The sequence below is a fragment of the Quercus suber genome, unplaced genomic scaffold (assembly GCF_002906115.3).
Source record: "Quercus suber isolate HL8 unplaced genomic scaffold, Cork oak 2.0 scaffold_427, whole genome shotgun sequence".
Lineage (NCBI taxonomy): Eukaryota > Viridiplantae > Streptophyta > Magnoliopsida > Fagales > Fagaceae > Quercus > Quercus suber.
Genome location: NW_027069878.1, coordinates 370,416 through 387,319, shown reverse-complemented (window position 1 = coordinate 387,319; position 16,904 = coordinate 370,416). Strand labels below are relative to the sequence as shown.

General features: G+C 38.8%; 2 protein-coding genes across 2 annotated transcripts; both read right to left on the bottom strand.

The window, feature by feature from the left end:
• Window positions 1–727: 727 nt before the first annotated feature.
• On the bottom strand, window positions 728–2,205 carry LOC111994351 (E3 ubiquitin-protein ligase PUB23). The gene has a single exon (XM_024026225.2). The coding sequence runs from the start codon at window positions 2,082–2,084 to the stop codon at window positions 864–866; it is 1,221 nt and encodes a 406-aa protein (XP_023881993.1). The 5' UTR covers window positions 2,085–2,205; the 3' UTR covers window positions 728–863.
• Window positions 2,206–3,276: 1,071 nt separating this feature from the next.
• Window positions 3,277–10,235, bottom strand: LOC112022931 (UPF0481 protein At3g47200). Its single transcript, XM_065761743.1, has 2 exons — window positions 9,862–10,235; window positions 3,277–4,321 (listed from the first exon to the last, which is right to left on the bottom strand). The coding sequence occupies exons 1-2, from the start codon at window positions 10,233–10,235 to the stop codon at window positions 3,442–3,444; spliced, it is 1,254 nt and encodes a 417-aa protein (XP_065617815.1). The 3' UTR covers window positions 3,277–3,441.
• Between the last annotated feature and the right edge of the window lie 6,669 nt (window positions 10,236–16,904).

The following is a 16,904-nucleotide window of genomic DNA, read 5'->3' as shown; positions in this document are numbered from 1 at the left end:
TACCAAACATGCCCTTGTTGTTTTCTTTATAAAAAAAATTTCATGTGAAAAATACGGGTCAACTCGATCCGCAACCCACTTGACCCGAACCCTCTTTTTAACCCACTTAAAATGACCTGTTTTGACCCGCAACCTAATTGACCCAACCCGAACCCGACCTGGCCTGCCTATTTTGCCATATCTAATCTAGATGCTAAAGAATTTTCTGAAATACAGTTGTCCTCAGTAGGGCTCATGCAATGCAAATTTGCAAGAAAATTCTCCTAATGCTTTCATGAATAACAAATTTGGAGGCAGCAATGAAAATTACGCAAAATGGGAAAATGACATACCTTCTAATTATCCTTTGGAATTGCGATGAACCATTGAATTCATACACCACAAAATCCTACCATGGTAGCATTTTATGGTGTATGAATTCAATAGTAGTAGTGCTTGCATATCTATGTTCTGATACTTTTGCTTTCTCCAAGAGAAAGGCTCTTTTTCGTTAACATGAGACCATTTAAGAATGTTCTTCCCATGATATTCCAAGTTTTGAACAATTTCTACGAGGAAGAACCAAATTAATCAATCCATAGAAAGAAAGAGTAAAAGAAAAATAAAAGGTAAAAAGAAATTATTCCCAAGTGACAAATCTTGTGAGTTGCAAGGATATTAAGTACTATAAGGCAATCGTTTAATTTCAAAAAATAGAAAGAAATTCAATCTCACATCAAATACTTGGTTAACTTCAAAATTTTGCCCATGTATAGTTGTTTCATTTCATCATACAATCAATTATGTACAAAAGAAGGGAATAACTAAAAGTCTAAAAGCATAAAAGTTACAATTTTCTGTCTCCCTCTCAAGAAGGGTATGAACTAAAGCAAATTGTTTGGTAAACATGAACAACTTTTCCATGCCCTAGCATGCAATTTAAGTATCTCCTTAGCTTTTTCCCTGGCCTTTTCTCCGCAATCCACTTGAAGTGTCAAACACAGCTTTGCCACGACACCAAACTGCAACATTTCTTGAAGCACAATCGGTGTAGCTGAGAACTTTGAAATGGACAAAAGAATTCTCACAGCCCTATCACTTGCCACCTGAGAAACCCTCAGAATCTTCTTAGAAACAATGGCTAGCCCCGCCCCGTGCTTCAAAAACTCGGCCCGTCCCTCGGCACATCCACAAAGCATGTCCAACAACATTAGCACCATCTCACAAGTCCTTCTCTCTGAACAATCAAGAAGACTTTCAATCAAAACCGAAACAGCTCCGGCTTCAACTGCTTTCACTTTATTCCTTCCCCAAGGACAAAGCTGGACTAGTAATTGTAGAGTAGCTTTTGAGGCTTGCTTAGAAATCTGGTCTTTCAAGCCTTGGACTAATTCGATAAAGAACTCGGTTCTTAGAGAAATCATTCTCATTGGTTCAGCCACTTCAATCATTGATTTCAATAACAAAACCGCATAAGCACGAGACTCGTAGTTCCCATTTTGCATGACCCGTAGCAAAGTTTCAATAAATTCACCATTTTTACCAATAAGACTCTTAAGCCCAGCTTCAGAGACATGGAGATTGTAGAGCATACCTAGTGCTTCACTGATTGCTCTTGTAAGGACTTCAACCCCATCATCAGAAACTTGTTCCAACGTATTGATAGTCATAACAATTGAAGCTAAGAACTCAACCGCACCAGCAGCCTCCATGACGCGCTTATTGGTTTCACTTTCTGAAGCTATAGAGCGCAGCTTTTGTAAACACTTTATCTTCAACTGTGGAGATTTGGCGTCTTTGATGAGCTTTGCTATCTGGGTCTTGTTCATTGGAGGCTTCGGTGTTGGAATCCTTTCGATTCCATAGGAAGCATTCATGGTACACCATGATTGGATCAAGCGCCTAAGTGTGTGGTTTGGCGTCAAGTCACAATCAGCTGAAAGCTCTTGTTTTGTGACTGGACATGTATTCTTTTTCCCTGCAAACAACCATTTCTCTATGCTTTCACGATCGTAGGTTATGCCCGTTGGGACTATAACTGGGTCTTTCATGATTTCTAGAGAGATGGGGCAGAGAAAATATGGTGGAACATCAATCTCTTCCATTTTAGAAACTAAGTAATAAACAAGTTTGAGATGAAACAAAAGTGGTTTAGGAAAGCACTTGAAATGAGAGGAGAAACAATTGAGGATTTTGGTTTTTGTGTTTGTTTGGAGAGTTGTTGTGTGAATCGGTTTGAAGAGTTTGGAAGTAGAAGGAGAGATAGGCGTGCTTATATATGCGTGTGGAGGAGTGACTATTGAGTTTTTCAAAATGAGAAAGTCAAAACACGGAAAATAGGAGCGTTGAGAGAGAGAGATGACTTTCTTTTTTTGGGTTTGCAAAAAATAGAGTTAGAGAGAGAGAGAGAGAGAGAGAGAGAGATACGACTCTTCAACATATTGAAAGGCTCAAGAAGAAGGAACTTTACCAAGTCAGGAATGGGTGGTGCATGTTAATTGTTACAGCTAGAAATAGTGTGCAAAGGGAAATATTGCACATGTATATATGCAATATTGAATGTAACCCTTTTGACTTTCTCTATTTGTCTTTAGAATTATGATTTCTTTTTTTTCTTTATTTTATTTTCTTCTCTCTAAATTAGCAAATCCTAAAAGCTCGTGCTTTTAAAAAAATGGTAAGCGGCCCCTTGCCGACAAAAGGTAGTGGAAGGCAACGAAATTTTCTTTATCATCATTATTATTATACTCATAATTAAGTACAATTATTTATTTTGGGTAGTGTTGATTGAGGCGACGAATTCACTTCTTGGCTTTTACTTGGCCTAAGTTGTCATACTTATAATACCCCTTTCGGCCAATTTGCACTTTCTAGGGTTTTGACGTAGTTGCTTCAAATGAATTTGTCCACTTAGATTTATTATTTGTATATGATTTGGATTTTGGATGGTGATGATGATGTATTTGTATATGATTTGAATAATGATCGATGAAGGGAATGGGAGTGATTGATTCAATGTTGCATTTGTCACCAGCCTTGGAGGTTATGCATTATAAATTTATAACAATTTGAACTAGTATATATTGAAGCAAATTAAATCATTATTTTCCTTAATATATAAAAAAGGGGAAGTTAGTTTCCTTAGTAGTGGTCAATCATGTCTAGAAAGTGGTTGAGGAACTGTAATTGGTTTCAATCTCCAAGTTTTAATTTAGTAATCTCAAGAAATCAAATGCTCCAACAAAAATGTTTTTGTTTTTTTGTTTGGGGTGGGGGTGGGTATCTTCTGCTGTGGAAGTTTATCCAAAAGATATCGAAAGAACATGAAAATATCTTGAGCATTATTGGGACATTTCGGAGCTTCCCTCGGCAAAGGGCCCAAACATTTCTTGCAAGAGGACACTCCCAAAGTAGATGAGCAATAGATTCCAAGTTATATCACCAGTTTTGAAGGTTGAAATACTAGATTACGGTGTACCAAGTTTGTACAAAAGCGAGGATTAGTAGCATGGCAGTGGCTATTGTTGAAAGGATAGCCCATGGAGTGTTGAAATAATTGCGCACAAGCCCAGCACGCCATCGTGGCCACCTCTGATTGCAATAACTATTCAGGTCCCTGGAAAGGCTTTGGTAATAGTTTTCGTTGACGTTGTTATTGAGGTAAAGCTTGTTGAATAATTGGGCCGCATCGTCTGGACTCAACCAGTTTTCAACTATCTTATACTTGCCGAGTAATTCTGCGTCCTTGGCACTGTTAATTAGGCGGTCTATGAATATGGCATAGGAAGTGCTCCTAGCTGGACATTTTGGGTAGCATTGTTCAAAGCTGATGAGATTCCGAAAGGCGGCTTCCGTTGTATCGTTAATTAGTAATGGAGGGATTTCCAGGACCCCCTTATCAAATTTTATGTCCAAGATGCTTCGGGACTCACGCATTATCAATTTGATTCCAGACTCATCGAGACTCGTGGCAGAAGGAATGGTTTCCGATGAAAGTGGGCTTCCTTCAACTTCTTCATGAATTGATGAAATCATCCATTTTCTAAGCACGTCGGGAATATGCTTGATGTCTTCGATACAAGTGGAATGTATATAAGGTGGTGAGAGTGAGAAAATGGAATTAAAATAATTTATGGCAAGTTCGGACAAGGGATAGCGGTGTTCAGGGCCCGTGGTCAAGTTGAACAAACGCGTAAGTACCATCCAGGGTACTTGGTTTTCTAGCAATATCAAGTCATGGAGTAGAAATTTTTTCATAGAAAACTTGTTGAAAATTGGGTCATCTTTGATGATGCTGAGATCGTCAGTCAAGATGTTCGTCCAGAGTAATCTCGTCCTCCAACTGTTTCAGCCCTGGGAAGCAAAACAAAGTAACAGTCACCGGTGGGAACGCTACCCACAACGCCTCCGATGATTAAGTTAGATGAGCACAACAAGCAAAGGAAAGCAAGTTTGAGTGATGGTGAAGAAATGAATAGCATGCCCCCTGTTCTTACCCCTTCTGAAGATATATATAGAGCCCTTCTAGCCGTTGGCAGGGTTATTATGTGGGCATTATGGCGTAGATTCGTAACGCCTGAACCAGCTGTTAAGCTTACCGGTTTCCTTCAACGGAATTAGTGTTAAATGCTGCTACTGGTAACGGTCGTCCTTAGTTGGGTTGGTCAGGTGGCGTTTCTCAGTATCGTGGAGATAATGATACCGTCCTTATTGGTCGTCCATATACAGTGGACGATTAGATGGACGATCAAATTATGGGCTCATCAATATTATCTATAAAATAAATTAAGAAAATTCAACTCTAGACCTCAGTTATCAAATTTTATACTTAATTCTTAAATACAGAATTTGTTTCATCAGTTTCACATTGTTGTTAAATAACCTAAAACGGAACATTATTCTCACCTAATTCAATTTTTACAGCCATCTCAATTTCCCACCAAATCCCGTCTCTAATTAAAAAGATAGTAAAAGAAAAAAAAAAAAAAACTAACTAAAATTACTTGTTTGAATCCAAGAAAAATTACAAAAATTACAAAGGGATCGAGTAGCTAACAACTTAACTGACACGAGGAAAGAATTTGTGATTGATTGAAAATTCAAGTTTACAAAAAAAGAAAAGTACAAAACCAGCAAAAAAAACGTGTTCCAGTCTAGGAAAAAGCCATAGCATAATTAAACAATCAATTTTGGCTTGAATTTTATAGAACGAGAAAAAGGAAGAAAAGAAGAAGAAAGTTGAGCGTCCAAAAGAGTGCAGGTATGGTGTGACGACATTTCTAAATGGGTGGGCCACGAAATACTAATAATCCACGTGGTAAAACATAGACCCAAGTGGTCAGTCAACTGTGAGTTAGTAAGGAGTAGGAATAGTAGTGGAATGCAACACAGGGCAAGTGCTACTCTATCCACTTGCGAAAGAGGCACAAAAGTCAAAGCCGCCAAGCCAACTCAGTGACTATTGATTGGCTAAGCATTTAATTGAACATTATAATGATGACTATAAGGCTGACCTGTGTTTGTTTACATGTACATCCATCTACACGTATTGTCTAGCGTTTTTTTTTGGCTGGCACACGACTTGAGAAAACCGTGATTGATAAGCCGTGTGCGTGCAGCGTAGCCGTTACGCCGTATATCGCTAAAGTTCAGAGTCGGTTTAGATCACATTTTCTACGTCTTAAACTTGAGGCATGCGGCGTGCCCGTATTCCACGGAACGGAGTCTGACGAGGAGGAGAAGGTGTTCGTTATTTGGTATCAAATTATATCACGTTAGTTAGTTATATTAAAGTTCAATAAATGAAAGACACATATATAATATAACTATAACTATATCAACATTTTATGGTTATTTCTCATGGGTGTTAATTAGGAAAAGATATTTGGTATTATTATAATATGTTTGGTTCTGTATAGGTGAGTTTCATCAACAATTTTTTTCTCATCCCATGTTAATAAATAAAAAAAAGAAAAGAAAAGAAAAAGAAAAGTAATACTATAGGCTCACAACAAATCTTAAGTGGCAAGATATTATTAGAAAGTAAAAAAGTAAGGTCAGTGGTAAATCCAAATTAGAATCGATAACAATTTGGTATTTAAGATTTGTTATAAAATTGTTGTGAAAATATTATAAACCTAACATTACTCTTTTTTTTTTTGGTAATAGAGTTGTGCTATATTGATCTTACAAATTGATGTATCACTGATCATAAAAGGAGGGTAAGAATCAGAGTTCAAGTATTCAAGAGGGAATTTCATGAGAAATTATAAGGTTTTTATAGTGGATCATGTCACTTGTTTAATATTTCATTAAAAGACTCTCACCTGTTTAAAATTATTGAGTCAATTTAATAAGGAAGTTAGTTTCTGTTTAATTTTATATATATATATATATATTATAAAATGACTTAGTAATTTTAAATATGTGAAATTTTTTTATTGAAATGGTGGACAAGTGATGTGGCCCACTATAAGAATCATATAATTTCTTGAGTTTCACAAGCAGATACTTATGTTAGATTAGGGTAGAATTCTATAAAATAAAAAATAAAAGATAGGTAATTGAATTAATATTAAGGTCAACCGTTTAACCGACCACCACATGTAACTAGAAATGTAAGGATTTTGTATAATTTATTTATATATTATTGATATTTAATTATATAAAAAAAGCAATAAAAATAAATACCATGGACCTGACTTATCTAAAATCTGAATAAAAGTGGATCACACTGAAGAGTGAAGACGACCTTGAATTTAAGTTTCTCAAAAAAAAAAAAAAAAAAAAAAGACTTTGAAATTTCAACATAATCACCACCGTCCTATCTTTCTTCTCAAAAACAAAAAACAAAATGATAATAACAATCACCACCGACGTGCATCCACCGAAAATTTGTCTTTAATTATTCTTTGAGACTTTTTTTTTTTTGGAAGAATATTCTTTGTGACTTGGCGTCTGTCTGGAACAACTCAAAATTTTCCTCCCTTTTTTAAGTATCACGGCGGTTAGGAACTTGCTTTTCCATAAGTTTTTTTTTTTTGGTATGTATTCTTATGTCTATTTATTTATTTATTTGAGATATAATGTCTAATTTAGTGATTTGACTTTCGATTTAGGCTTTAAACTATTGCCTAACCTTAGGCTACTAAGCCCAAGTTTTTTTGTCAATAAAATATCGAGTAGTGAAGCTTTAAGAACAAACAAACAACTTTACTGTTTTCTATTTGCTCTTCAACTTTCGATCTTTCTCACTCTTGGCATTCTCTATGCAGGATCGAATTTTAGCAAAACTAGCTTCATTTCTTCTCTATTGGTAAGGAACACCTAGTTGAGTAGTTCTTCTTAAACCTTTGTGCTTTGAAAGTGCATGCATCCATTGCGGAGGAAGACACTATAATCTAAACTTGCAATTGGGTTGATTGCTAAGAAACCATCTGCACCAAGTTAATCACTTCAGGTTGCTCGAAATCAACCTTTAAAAATAAAGTCTTTACATAATTCTAGAGTATTGTGAGAGCTTTTGATTTGTTGTTAAATTTATGTTCCAATTTTATTTTTAGATTAAATATGTTTGTTTCCAACAAAAATATTTGCACCAATTGAATTAACTTTTCAACATGATATGTGCTTAGTTGCATTATGATGGCCCAAAAATATGAGATGAGATGTGATATGAATTCAATTTATTCATTAATAACGGATTACAAGAGATGGGTGACTTAAAAGTTTATAAATATCAACAATATCTATTAATTTGTGTGCAAATATAGATTGCTTTGATGTAATTGGTCAAAATTACCTTAAGCACCTAAATAAATAGTAAGAAACTATCATTTATAATGGAAAAAAAAAAGTATAAATAAAGGAGAGGATTACTTTTTTGTTTTTTTGTTTTGTTTTGTTTTGTTTTGTTTTTGTTGTTTTTTTTGTTTTGTGGTGGATTTTTGTTTTGTGGTGGAAGACAACCATTATTACAAGTTAAATGGGATATGCAATAAAGTGTTACTCTTTTATATATCAGGTTAACTTTTTAGCAAAAAATAAATAAAAAATAAAAATCAGGTTAACTATTGAGTTTTCTTTTCTTGGTAAACTATAGTGGGTAAGTAATGAGTCTCATCACAACATGTTTTGACTTTTGATATTTTGTAGTTCCACATCAATCTTTGTCACGTCACGTGGTATTAATTGGGAAAGCACTATATTATTATTTATTATAATTATCATATTGTTGAGCCAAAAAATTAATAAATAAAAAATTACAAATCATAGTAAGCACTTGCGGATGGCATTCGGCCTAATGCTTTAGCAAATCAACTACAATCCAATCATCTCTTAGTCTTAGCATCTTAGGTACATATCAGCTGTACAACATGTGTTTTCTAATTTGCACGTTTAAGTTTTTAATCACGGAAGTTTTCTAGTTAACATATTGTGGCAGTTACAATGTGCATGATTATATGAACAGGAATAAAAATAAAAATAAATAAAAACTGCCTACACTAAAAGCCAATTAGTATCTTGATGTGAGGATAAAGAGTTATCATTAAGAGTGGACGTCATAAATTAAAACTTTCTTGATGATGCTCAAATCGTCAGTAAAAAATGATCGTCCAGAGTGGAGTCGTCCAAAGGCAACCTGATCCTGAGAAAATGGATGGTGAGAGGAAGAAATGTGGGTCATCGGTGTGGTACTTGCCACAAAACCTCCTATGTTAAAGTTAGAATGGCTAGAATGAGAAATATTAGAATATCAATGTGTGAACTAGAGTTTTTCGTACCTCTGGTTAGGCCTTATTGGTTGGTATATATAGGTCTTTCCTCCTAGCCGTTGGTGTTGCCTTAATTATGGCTTTATATTAGTAATGCCTCTGCAGGGTGTTAATGGTGAGATATTTCTCCAACGGTATGAAGGCTCATCATTGTTTTGTAATGCTTCGTCAATAATTGAGGATGGGTGAACTCGTCCTCACTTGGCAGTCAGTACTAGTTGGATGAACCTTAGAGTTACTCTCGTCCACTGTTTTCTCTATGGACAAAGGTATATTCGGGACTATCAGCTGCCCCCCTATTCCGAGGTCGTCCATGTTTTGGACGGTCATAAGAATATGAGAAGTTTTTTTTATTTTTTTATTTTTTTATTATTATTATATTTACGGTTGGAACACTTGGGGTTCTGCTCCCTGTATTAATTGCTTCGTGGCGGCGTGGCATGCATCCTGGCCACATGTCCTACTCTAACTGGCTGGAAGGTCTCGTTTCCGGTGAAACCTTTTCAAATTTCCCGTACTTTTTAAGGCAAACCTTTTTAACCCTTGCCTTTCCTTTCTCATTTCTTCATTTTCATTCTGCGTTTGATTTTTTTGACTTCACAGTTGCGCTTTTTGCTCTTTGTCTTCTCAGTTTCCTTTCTTATTTCCAAGTACGCCCTTTATTTATGCCATTTTCTTTTCTGAGTTTTACTGTATTCCCTTCTTTTGTGCTCCCATTTCCTTTTTTGAGTTGTGTTACTTTCCTTAATGGTGGATTACTTTGAAATTAGGCACACTTCTCCCTCCACCGCCTTCCTTTTTGCTCACTTAGGGGCGCTGATAGATTCTTCTAGTGACCTATTAGGTGCACTTTCATACTACTCTATCGATCCATACCCACAAATTAGGGATTTCGTTATAGGTGATAGTAGTCTTGTGTTGGTGTTGGGTGATTTACATTTACTGTTGTACAAATCTCTAACTTGGTTTAAATCTGTGCGTGGGGATTTAAGGAGGGAACGTATGGGGTCCAAGGCGAGATCGGGTGATGTAGAAAGGGGTTTGTCTTCTAGTGTAGGCATGGTTGGGGCAGGGGTAGACACAGCTACCTCCGTGCCTTCCTCTGTACCTTCGTCCTCTCACCCTTTTGCTTCTGCCACACCTCGTCCTTTCCATGCTTTCAAAGAGAAGTGTACTTTGAAGGTAGACGTCCTTAGTAAGTTCAGGGATAGGTTCTAGTTCCCTGATGAGACCATGGCTCGTCTTCCTAGAAAGGGTGAGAAGGCTTATGCCTTTGCTAATGGTGAGGTTAGTTTTTATGAGGCTGCATTTTTGTGTAGCCTCAAATTTCTCGTCCATCCATTCATCATGGAGCTTTTTTATCACCTGAACCTTGCTTCGGGGTAGCTTATGCCGAATTCTTGGAGAATCGTCATAAGCTGCATGGTGATTTGGACGATTGTAGCTGATGGGGATATGATCACGCTCAATGAGTTCGTCCATCTCTACCACTTAAAAGAGTCCAAGGAGTTTGGGTATTATGAATTTGTACCTTGGGATAGAAAGTCTCGCCTTGTCGTTGACCTCCTGTTGTCCTTCCATTACTAGAAGTCTAGATATTTCTTCGTGTCGGGCGATGGTTGGGAGACTTTTTCTGATGACTTTTGAGGGGACGTCCCTAGGTTGGTGCGCCAGTGGGAGACCCCTAAGCTTGGTGCGTTTGCCTACCATGAGATGTTTTTCTTTTTAACCTTTTGTTTATGTAAGTCATCCCTCTAATCTTGCGTAGTTTTTTGTTTTGCAGTAAAAAAGTGTCATAAGCTTGAGAGTAAGTTTGAGGAGAGGGTTCAAGAGGCTGTCAAGTACGTAAGTACTATTGAGGATTTTGACGAGCTGGTTGATCCATGCACGTTAGCTCGTCATTGTTTGGGGCTAGAGTCTTTCATTACATCCTTTGCACTTGATCGAGAAGAGAGAAATGATGACCAAGTTTAATAAGAAAATGTATGCGAAGGTTAAGGGGAAGAAGAACGAGCCCCTTTCCAACATTGGCCAAAGGAGATTAAGAATCATTGATAAGGAAAAAGAAAAAGAGAAAGAAATGGCGGAGAGGGGTTCGTCCACCCCTGCTTTGAATGAAGGTCAGGCCGTTTCTCCTAGCGTTTCAATCGAGGAGGTTGACCCTCTTTCGAAGAAACGAAAGATGGGGGATAAAGGGAAAGAGAAGATGGGCTCTAATGTCTAGGCTGATGCCGGGGCGGCCATGGATTGTGCGAATGAGCTCTTTACTCCTGAGGAGATGGGGGAGATTTCAAACGTGCCTTTCCATGAGATGGTGAGCTGTCATGTTCATAAACTCGTGCAGGTAATCTTCCTTATTTTGTCCTTTTTGTTTCGTCCTTAAGTGTTTAGCTGCTTCTACTAACTTTGGTTATGACGAAACTTTTTGTTGTCAGGTATTGGGAGAAACAATGCACATCACTTCCCAGTATTTGACAAATGAGGAGAAGGCCGTCGTGGCCACCTCAAAAGTGGAGGTCTTGGAGGCCAAAGCTTCGGGACTGCAGAAAGACTTGATTGCTGCTATGGATGCCCATAACACTTCTAAGGAGCAAATCAAGACTTTGACTGAGCAGCTGGAATCCGAGAAGCTGCTGGTAAAGCAGAAGGACGACCTTCTTGCATCAGCTGGCCAGAGGATGAAGGCTGCCATGACTAAGGCCGTCCACGCTTTCCAAGCTATTGACGAGTATAACACCATTCTGTTTCAATGGTATTTTAAAGGCTTCGAACTATTGAGGAGATATTTGATAAAGCACGGCCCAGGGACAGACTTGGAGGAGTTGGATTTCGAGGCCGTTGATAAGGAGATCAAGGTGGACGAGGTGGCCTAGGCAGCCCAGGCTTCGCCGTCTATTGGTGCGGACCCTCCCGCGGCTGATAAGGACGATGATAACGCTCCCCAAGCTTGAATTTGCTGCCCCTTGAAAAGTTTTTTATTTTTTATTTTTATTTTTTTTAAAGAATGCCTTGTCCGTTTTAGGGCTATTGGACACCTTATATTTGGACGCCCTACTTGTTTTGGGGATTTTTGAACAATTTGCAACTTTATATATATAATATGTCTATGCATTTTACCTTTCTTTGTGCTCCTCTAATTTTGTTAATACATCTTGCTTGTACTTGGTTGTAGTTTGCTTAGGTGTACCCTTTTTTCCCTTTGGGCACATAGGAAATTTTTGTTGTGCAGTTTCTTCGTCCATTTAGGGCCTTTAGAGAATTTTTGATGAGGCACCCTTTTCGTCTATCTAAGGATTGAGTTATCCTCTTCGTTCGTTTAGGGACTTAGAGAATTTTCATTAAGGTAGTCTCTTCGTCCATCTAAGGACCTCGGGAATTTTCATGAAGGTAGTCTCTTCGTCCATCTAGGGACTTAGAGAATTTTCATTGAGGTATCCTCTTCGTCCATTTGGGGACTTGGGGAATTTTGTCCAAATGTGAATTTGGTTGTTCCATCTTAGAGGATGACCTCTTCCCGTTTCTGGGATCCCTTTTGATTTATATCCACCTGGGAGTCTCACTTGGACGATGTACATCCATTTAAGGAATTTTATCATCTTTTACTCGGATGCTGTACATCCACTTAAGGAATCTTATCGTCTTTTACTTGGATGATGTACATTCATTTAAGGAATCTTATCATCTGGACGATGTACATCCATTTAAGGAATCTTATCGTCTTTTATCTTCTCGGATTTGGATGGCAATTTTAGTTTTGAGAGAGATAACTAGAACATGTGAATTGCTGAATAATATGTTTATTTGAATACATGACTTGCTGTGTAATACGTTTATTTGAATACATGACTTGCTGTATAATACGTTTATTTGATTTGCATTAAAAAGTATAAGATCATGTTGACTGCTTACAATTAGACTATGGTTCCTTTTCGTAATACCTCTTTAGGTGTTTGACATTCCATGGGTGAGGTAGCTTGTTTCCATCGAGATCTTCCAAGTGGTAGCTTCCTCATCGTGAATAGTAAATGACCTTGTAGGGTCCTTCTCAGGTTGGTTCCAATTTGCTTTATGCTGAGTCCTTCGTTGTAGGAGTCACTTTTCGAAGGATGAGGTCTCCAATGCTGAATCTTTTGAGCTTTACCCTTTGGTTGTAGTATTTGGCCATCTTCTACTGGTACTTGGTCATTCTCTAGGAAGTTTGGCCTCTGACTTCGTCCAGGCAATCCAGGTTCAGTTTCAGTTAATTGTCGTTGCTTTGTTCGTTAAAGAACTCTCTCCTGAAGCTGGTGACTCCCACTTTGACTGGGATAATTGCTTTTGTGTCATAGGTTAGGTTGAAAGGTGTCTCTCCTATTAGGGTTCGTGCTGTCGTCCTGTAAGCCCATAGAACTCCTGGTAACTCCTCAAGCCATGCTCCCTTTGCCCTCACTAATCAAGCCTTGATTATCTTGAGCAATGTTTGGTTTGTTATTTCTGTTTGTCCATTGGCTTGAGGATATCCTGGAGATGAGTATTTGTTCTTGATGCTTAGGCTCGAGCAAAACGACCTAAATCCGTGACTGTCAAACTGACGACCATTATTTGATGATTGCCCTTGGGATTCCGAACCAACACACAATATTTTTCCATACAAAATTTTGTACCTTTGTTTCTGTGATTGTTGCCAGTGCTTCTACTTCTACCCATTTCATGAAGTAGTCGATTGCGACGAGTAAGAACCTCACTTGTCTCTTACTTTATGGTAGGGGGCCTATAATATCGATCCATCACTGTGCAAATGGCCAAGGTGAAGAAATGGTCGTCATTTTCTCTCCTGGGACTCGTTGGACATTTCCATACCTTTGACAATGCTCACATCTGTTGATGAATTTTGTTGCGTCTTGCTGCATCGAGGGTTAAAAGTAACCTGCTTTCATAATCTTTCTGACGAGGGACTTTGTCCCGAAGTGATCACCGCAAACTCCCCTATGCATCTCTTCTATGACATACTTGGCTTCTTCCTCTTCAATACACCTCAAGTACGGCTGGGAGAATCCTCTTTTGTAAAGCTCATCATTCAACACCATGAAATGGGTAGCCCGTTTTTGGATCTTCTTGGCTTCCTCAGGATTCGGTGGTAGCCGTCCGTCTTTAAGGTAGGACAGAAAGGGGCTCGTCCATTCGGCGTGGGCATGGACAAGGAAGCTTTGAAATTCTTCGATACTGGGAGAGTTTTGTTCTTCTAATCTCTAATCGATCACCTTTGCCTGATCATCTGTTGATGCGCTCCAAGCCACTTTGTCGGCTTCAGCATTTTGATCCAGTGGGATCTGAACAAATTCTGTATGATCAAAGTTGCTCACCAATTGATTTGTCAACTTGAGGTATTTTTGCATTCTTGTCTCATTTGCTTAAAAATCTACCTTGACCTGCCCTACAACGAGTTGCGAATCACTCTTTAGCAAAATGTTTTTAGCTCCAAGTGCCCAAGCTATTCTTAGTCCCGTCAATATGGCTTTGTTCTCTGCTTCGTTATTGGTTATGGGGAATTTGAGCTGGACTCCATATTTCAAAACATCCTCTTCAGGGGAGGTGATGGCGATACCTGCTCCTCTTTTCTTCTGGATGGATGATTCATCTGTATGGATTGTCCAAAGTTCTTCTTGGTTTTCTTTATGCTTAGGGGCGGTGAATTCCGCTATGAAGTCTATCAATGCCTGAGCTTTTATGGCCGTTTGAGGGCGATATTCTATATCAAACTGACTGAGCTCAATGGCCTATTGTACCATCCGTCTAGCAGCCTCAGGTTTATTCGTTACTTTCTTGATGGGCTGGTCTATCATTACTACGATTGGGTTAGCCTGGAAATACGGACGAAGTTTTCTTGAGGCCACGATTAGGGTGAAGGTGATCTTCTTTATCTGTGGGTATTGGGCTTCAGCTCCCTGAAAGGCCTGGCTGATGTAGTACACCCAAAGTTGTATCTATTTCTCTTCCCTGATCAAGGCCGAGCTGATCGCAGTTACGGATATTGCCAAGTAGAGGAATAAGTCTTCTTCTTCCTTGGACGAACTCAGGAGTGGGGGGTTGCTTAAGTAGCGCTTTAACTCCTGAAATGTTGTCTCGTATTCCTCCGTCCAGACAAAAGCTCGCTTCAGGGTCTTAAAGAAATGAAGGCATTTGAGGTGTATTGAAGAGATATTGCACTTCTGAGGGTTGCTACTCTTTCTATGAGAGATTGCACTTCTTTGACCGTCTTTGGAGAGGACATCTCGAGGATAGCTTTCAATTTTTTGAGATTTGCTTCTATTCCCCTTTGCGATGCCATGAACTCGAGGAATTTCCCGGAGGAGACCTCAAAGGCATTTTGGATAGGTTTAACTTTATGCTGTACTTTCTGAGTGTGTTGAATGTCTCCTTGAGATCATCTAGGCGGTCCTCTTCTTCTTTACTTTTGATGAGCATATTGTCAACGTACACTTCCACGTTCCTCCCAATTTGCTTGTTGAACATCTAGTTTACTAGTCTTTGGTACGTGGCCCCCGCATTCTTTAAACCAAAGGACATGATTCTGCAACAATAAAGCCCCTAGCTGGTGATGAAGACCGTCTTTCCCTGATCTTCCTTTGCCATTTTTATCTGGTTGTACTCGGAGAAGGCATTTATAAAAGTAAGAAGCTTGTGCTTGACTGTGGAGTCTACAAGTTGGTCAATTCTGGGTAGAGGGAAGCTATCCTCCGGGCAGACATTATTTAGATCCGTAAATTCAACACACATTCTCCACTTTTCGCTTGCCTTTTTGACCATGACGACGTTGGCCAACCACTTCGAGTAGTAGGCTTCCCTGATGAAATTAGTAGCGAGCAACTTGTTCACTTCATCCATTACTGCCTTGTTCCTCTTAAGAGCAAAGACTGTTCTTCTTTATTGGACAGGGTTCTTCTCGGGTTCCACATTCAAATGGTGTTGAATGACGTTTGCTGGTATACCCGGCATATCTTCGTGGCTCCATGCAAAAATGTCCAGGTTATCCTTTAGGAAGGTTACAATCTCTTTCTTCGTCTAAGGGCTTAGGTTCGTCCCTACTTGTGTTGTTTTTGCAGGATCTCTTTCGACCAACTTTATCGTCTCTAGTTTTTCAGCAATTTCTGGCGTCTTTTCCTCAATCATCCATGTATGGTTTCCTTTGAGGCTAGGACCGCCTGGTAACATTCTCTTGCCAGCACTTGGTCTCCTCTTATTTCTCCAACACCTTGTTCTGTTAGAAATTTCACCTTCAAGCAATACGTGGAAGTAGCTGCTTTCCAACGATTGAGGGTAGGTCTTCCTATAATTACATTGTAGGACAAAGGTGAGTCTACTACCAAAAAATTATGTTTGTTGGTTACCTGGAGAGGGTACGAGCCAGCCGTGACCGTCAAAGTTACTATTCTTCAAGGATATATCTTGTCTCCACTGAAACTGACGAGGAGGGATTCAAATGGACGAAGTCTCTTTGGGTCTACCTTTAACTACTGGAAAGCAGAAAGGTAAATGATGTCTGCTGAGCTCCCATTATCTACCAGAACTCTTCTGGTGTTGAATCCTTTAATCATGAGCATGATGACCAACGAGTCGTCTTGAGACTGTTTCACCCCTTTAGCATCTTCTTCTAAGAAACACATGTCTTGGTCCGTCCTTCCTTACTTTAGAGGAGGCAGGCTATGAACACTATTCACCTGCCTTTGGTGTGACTTCCTAAGGGACTTGAATGACCTTCTTGTAGACGGTCCCCCTGTGATGGTCTTTATTTCTCCAATGGTACTCGGTGGACGAAGATTCATGTGGTTCTCATCCTTCTGAGAACCTTCGCATTGGTCTTTGCTACCCTCCTTGAATCTTTTGGAGTCTCCATTCTTTAAAAATTTCTGCAGCTTCCCTTTTCATATAAGCTCTTTTATTTGCTCCTTTAGGTCTTGACAGTCCTTTGTATAATGCTCGTGATCTTTGTGGAATTGACAATATTTTCTCTTGTCGTGCACATTAGGTGATGAGTCTAATGGCCTAGGCCATTTGAGATAGTGTTCGCCTTAATTTGTGCCAAAATTTGGTCGACAGGCATTACTAAAGGTGTGAACTTTATTGCATGAGGGTTTTTGTCGTCCCTTTGTTTGTTCCCTTCAACATTCTGTC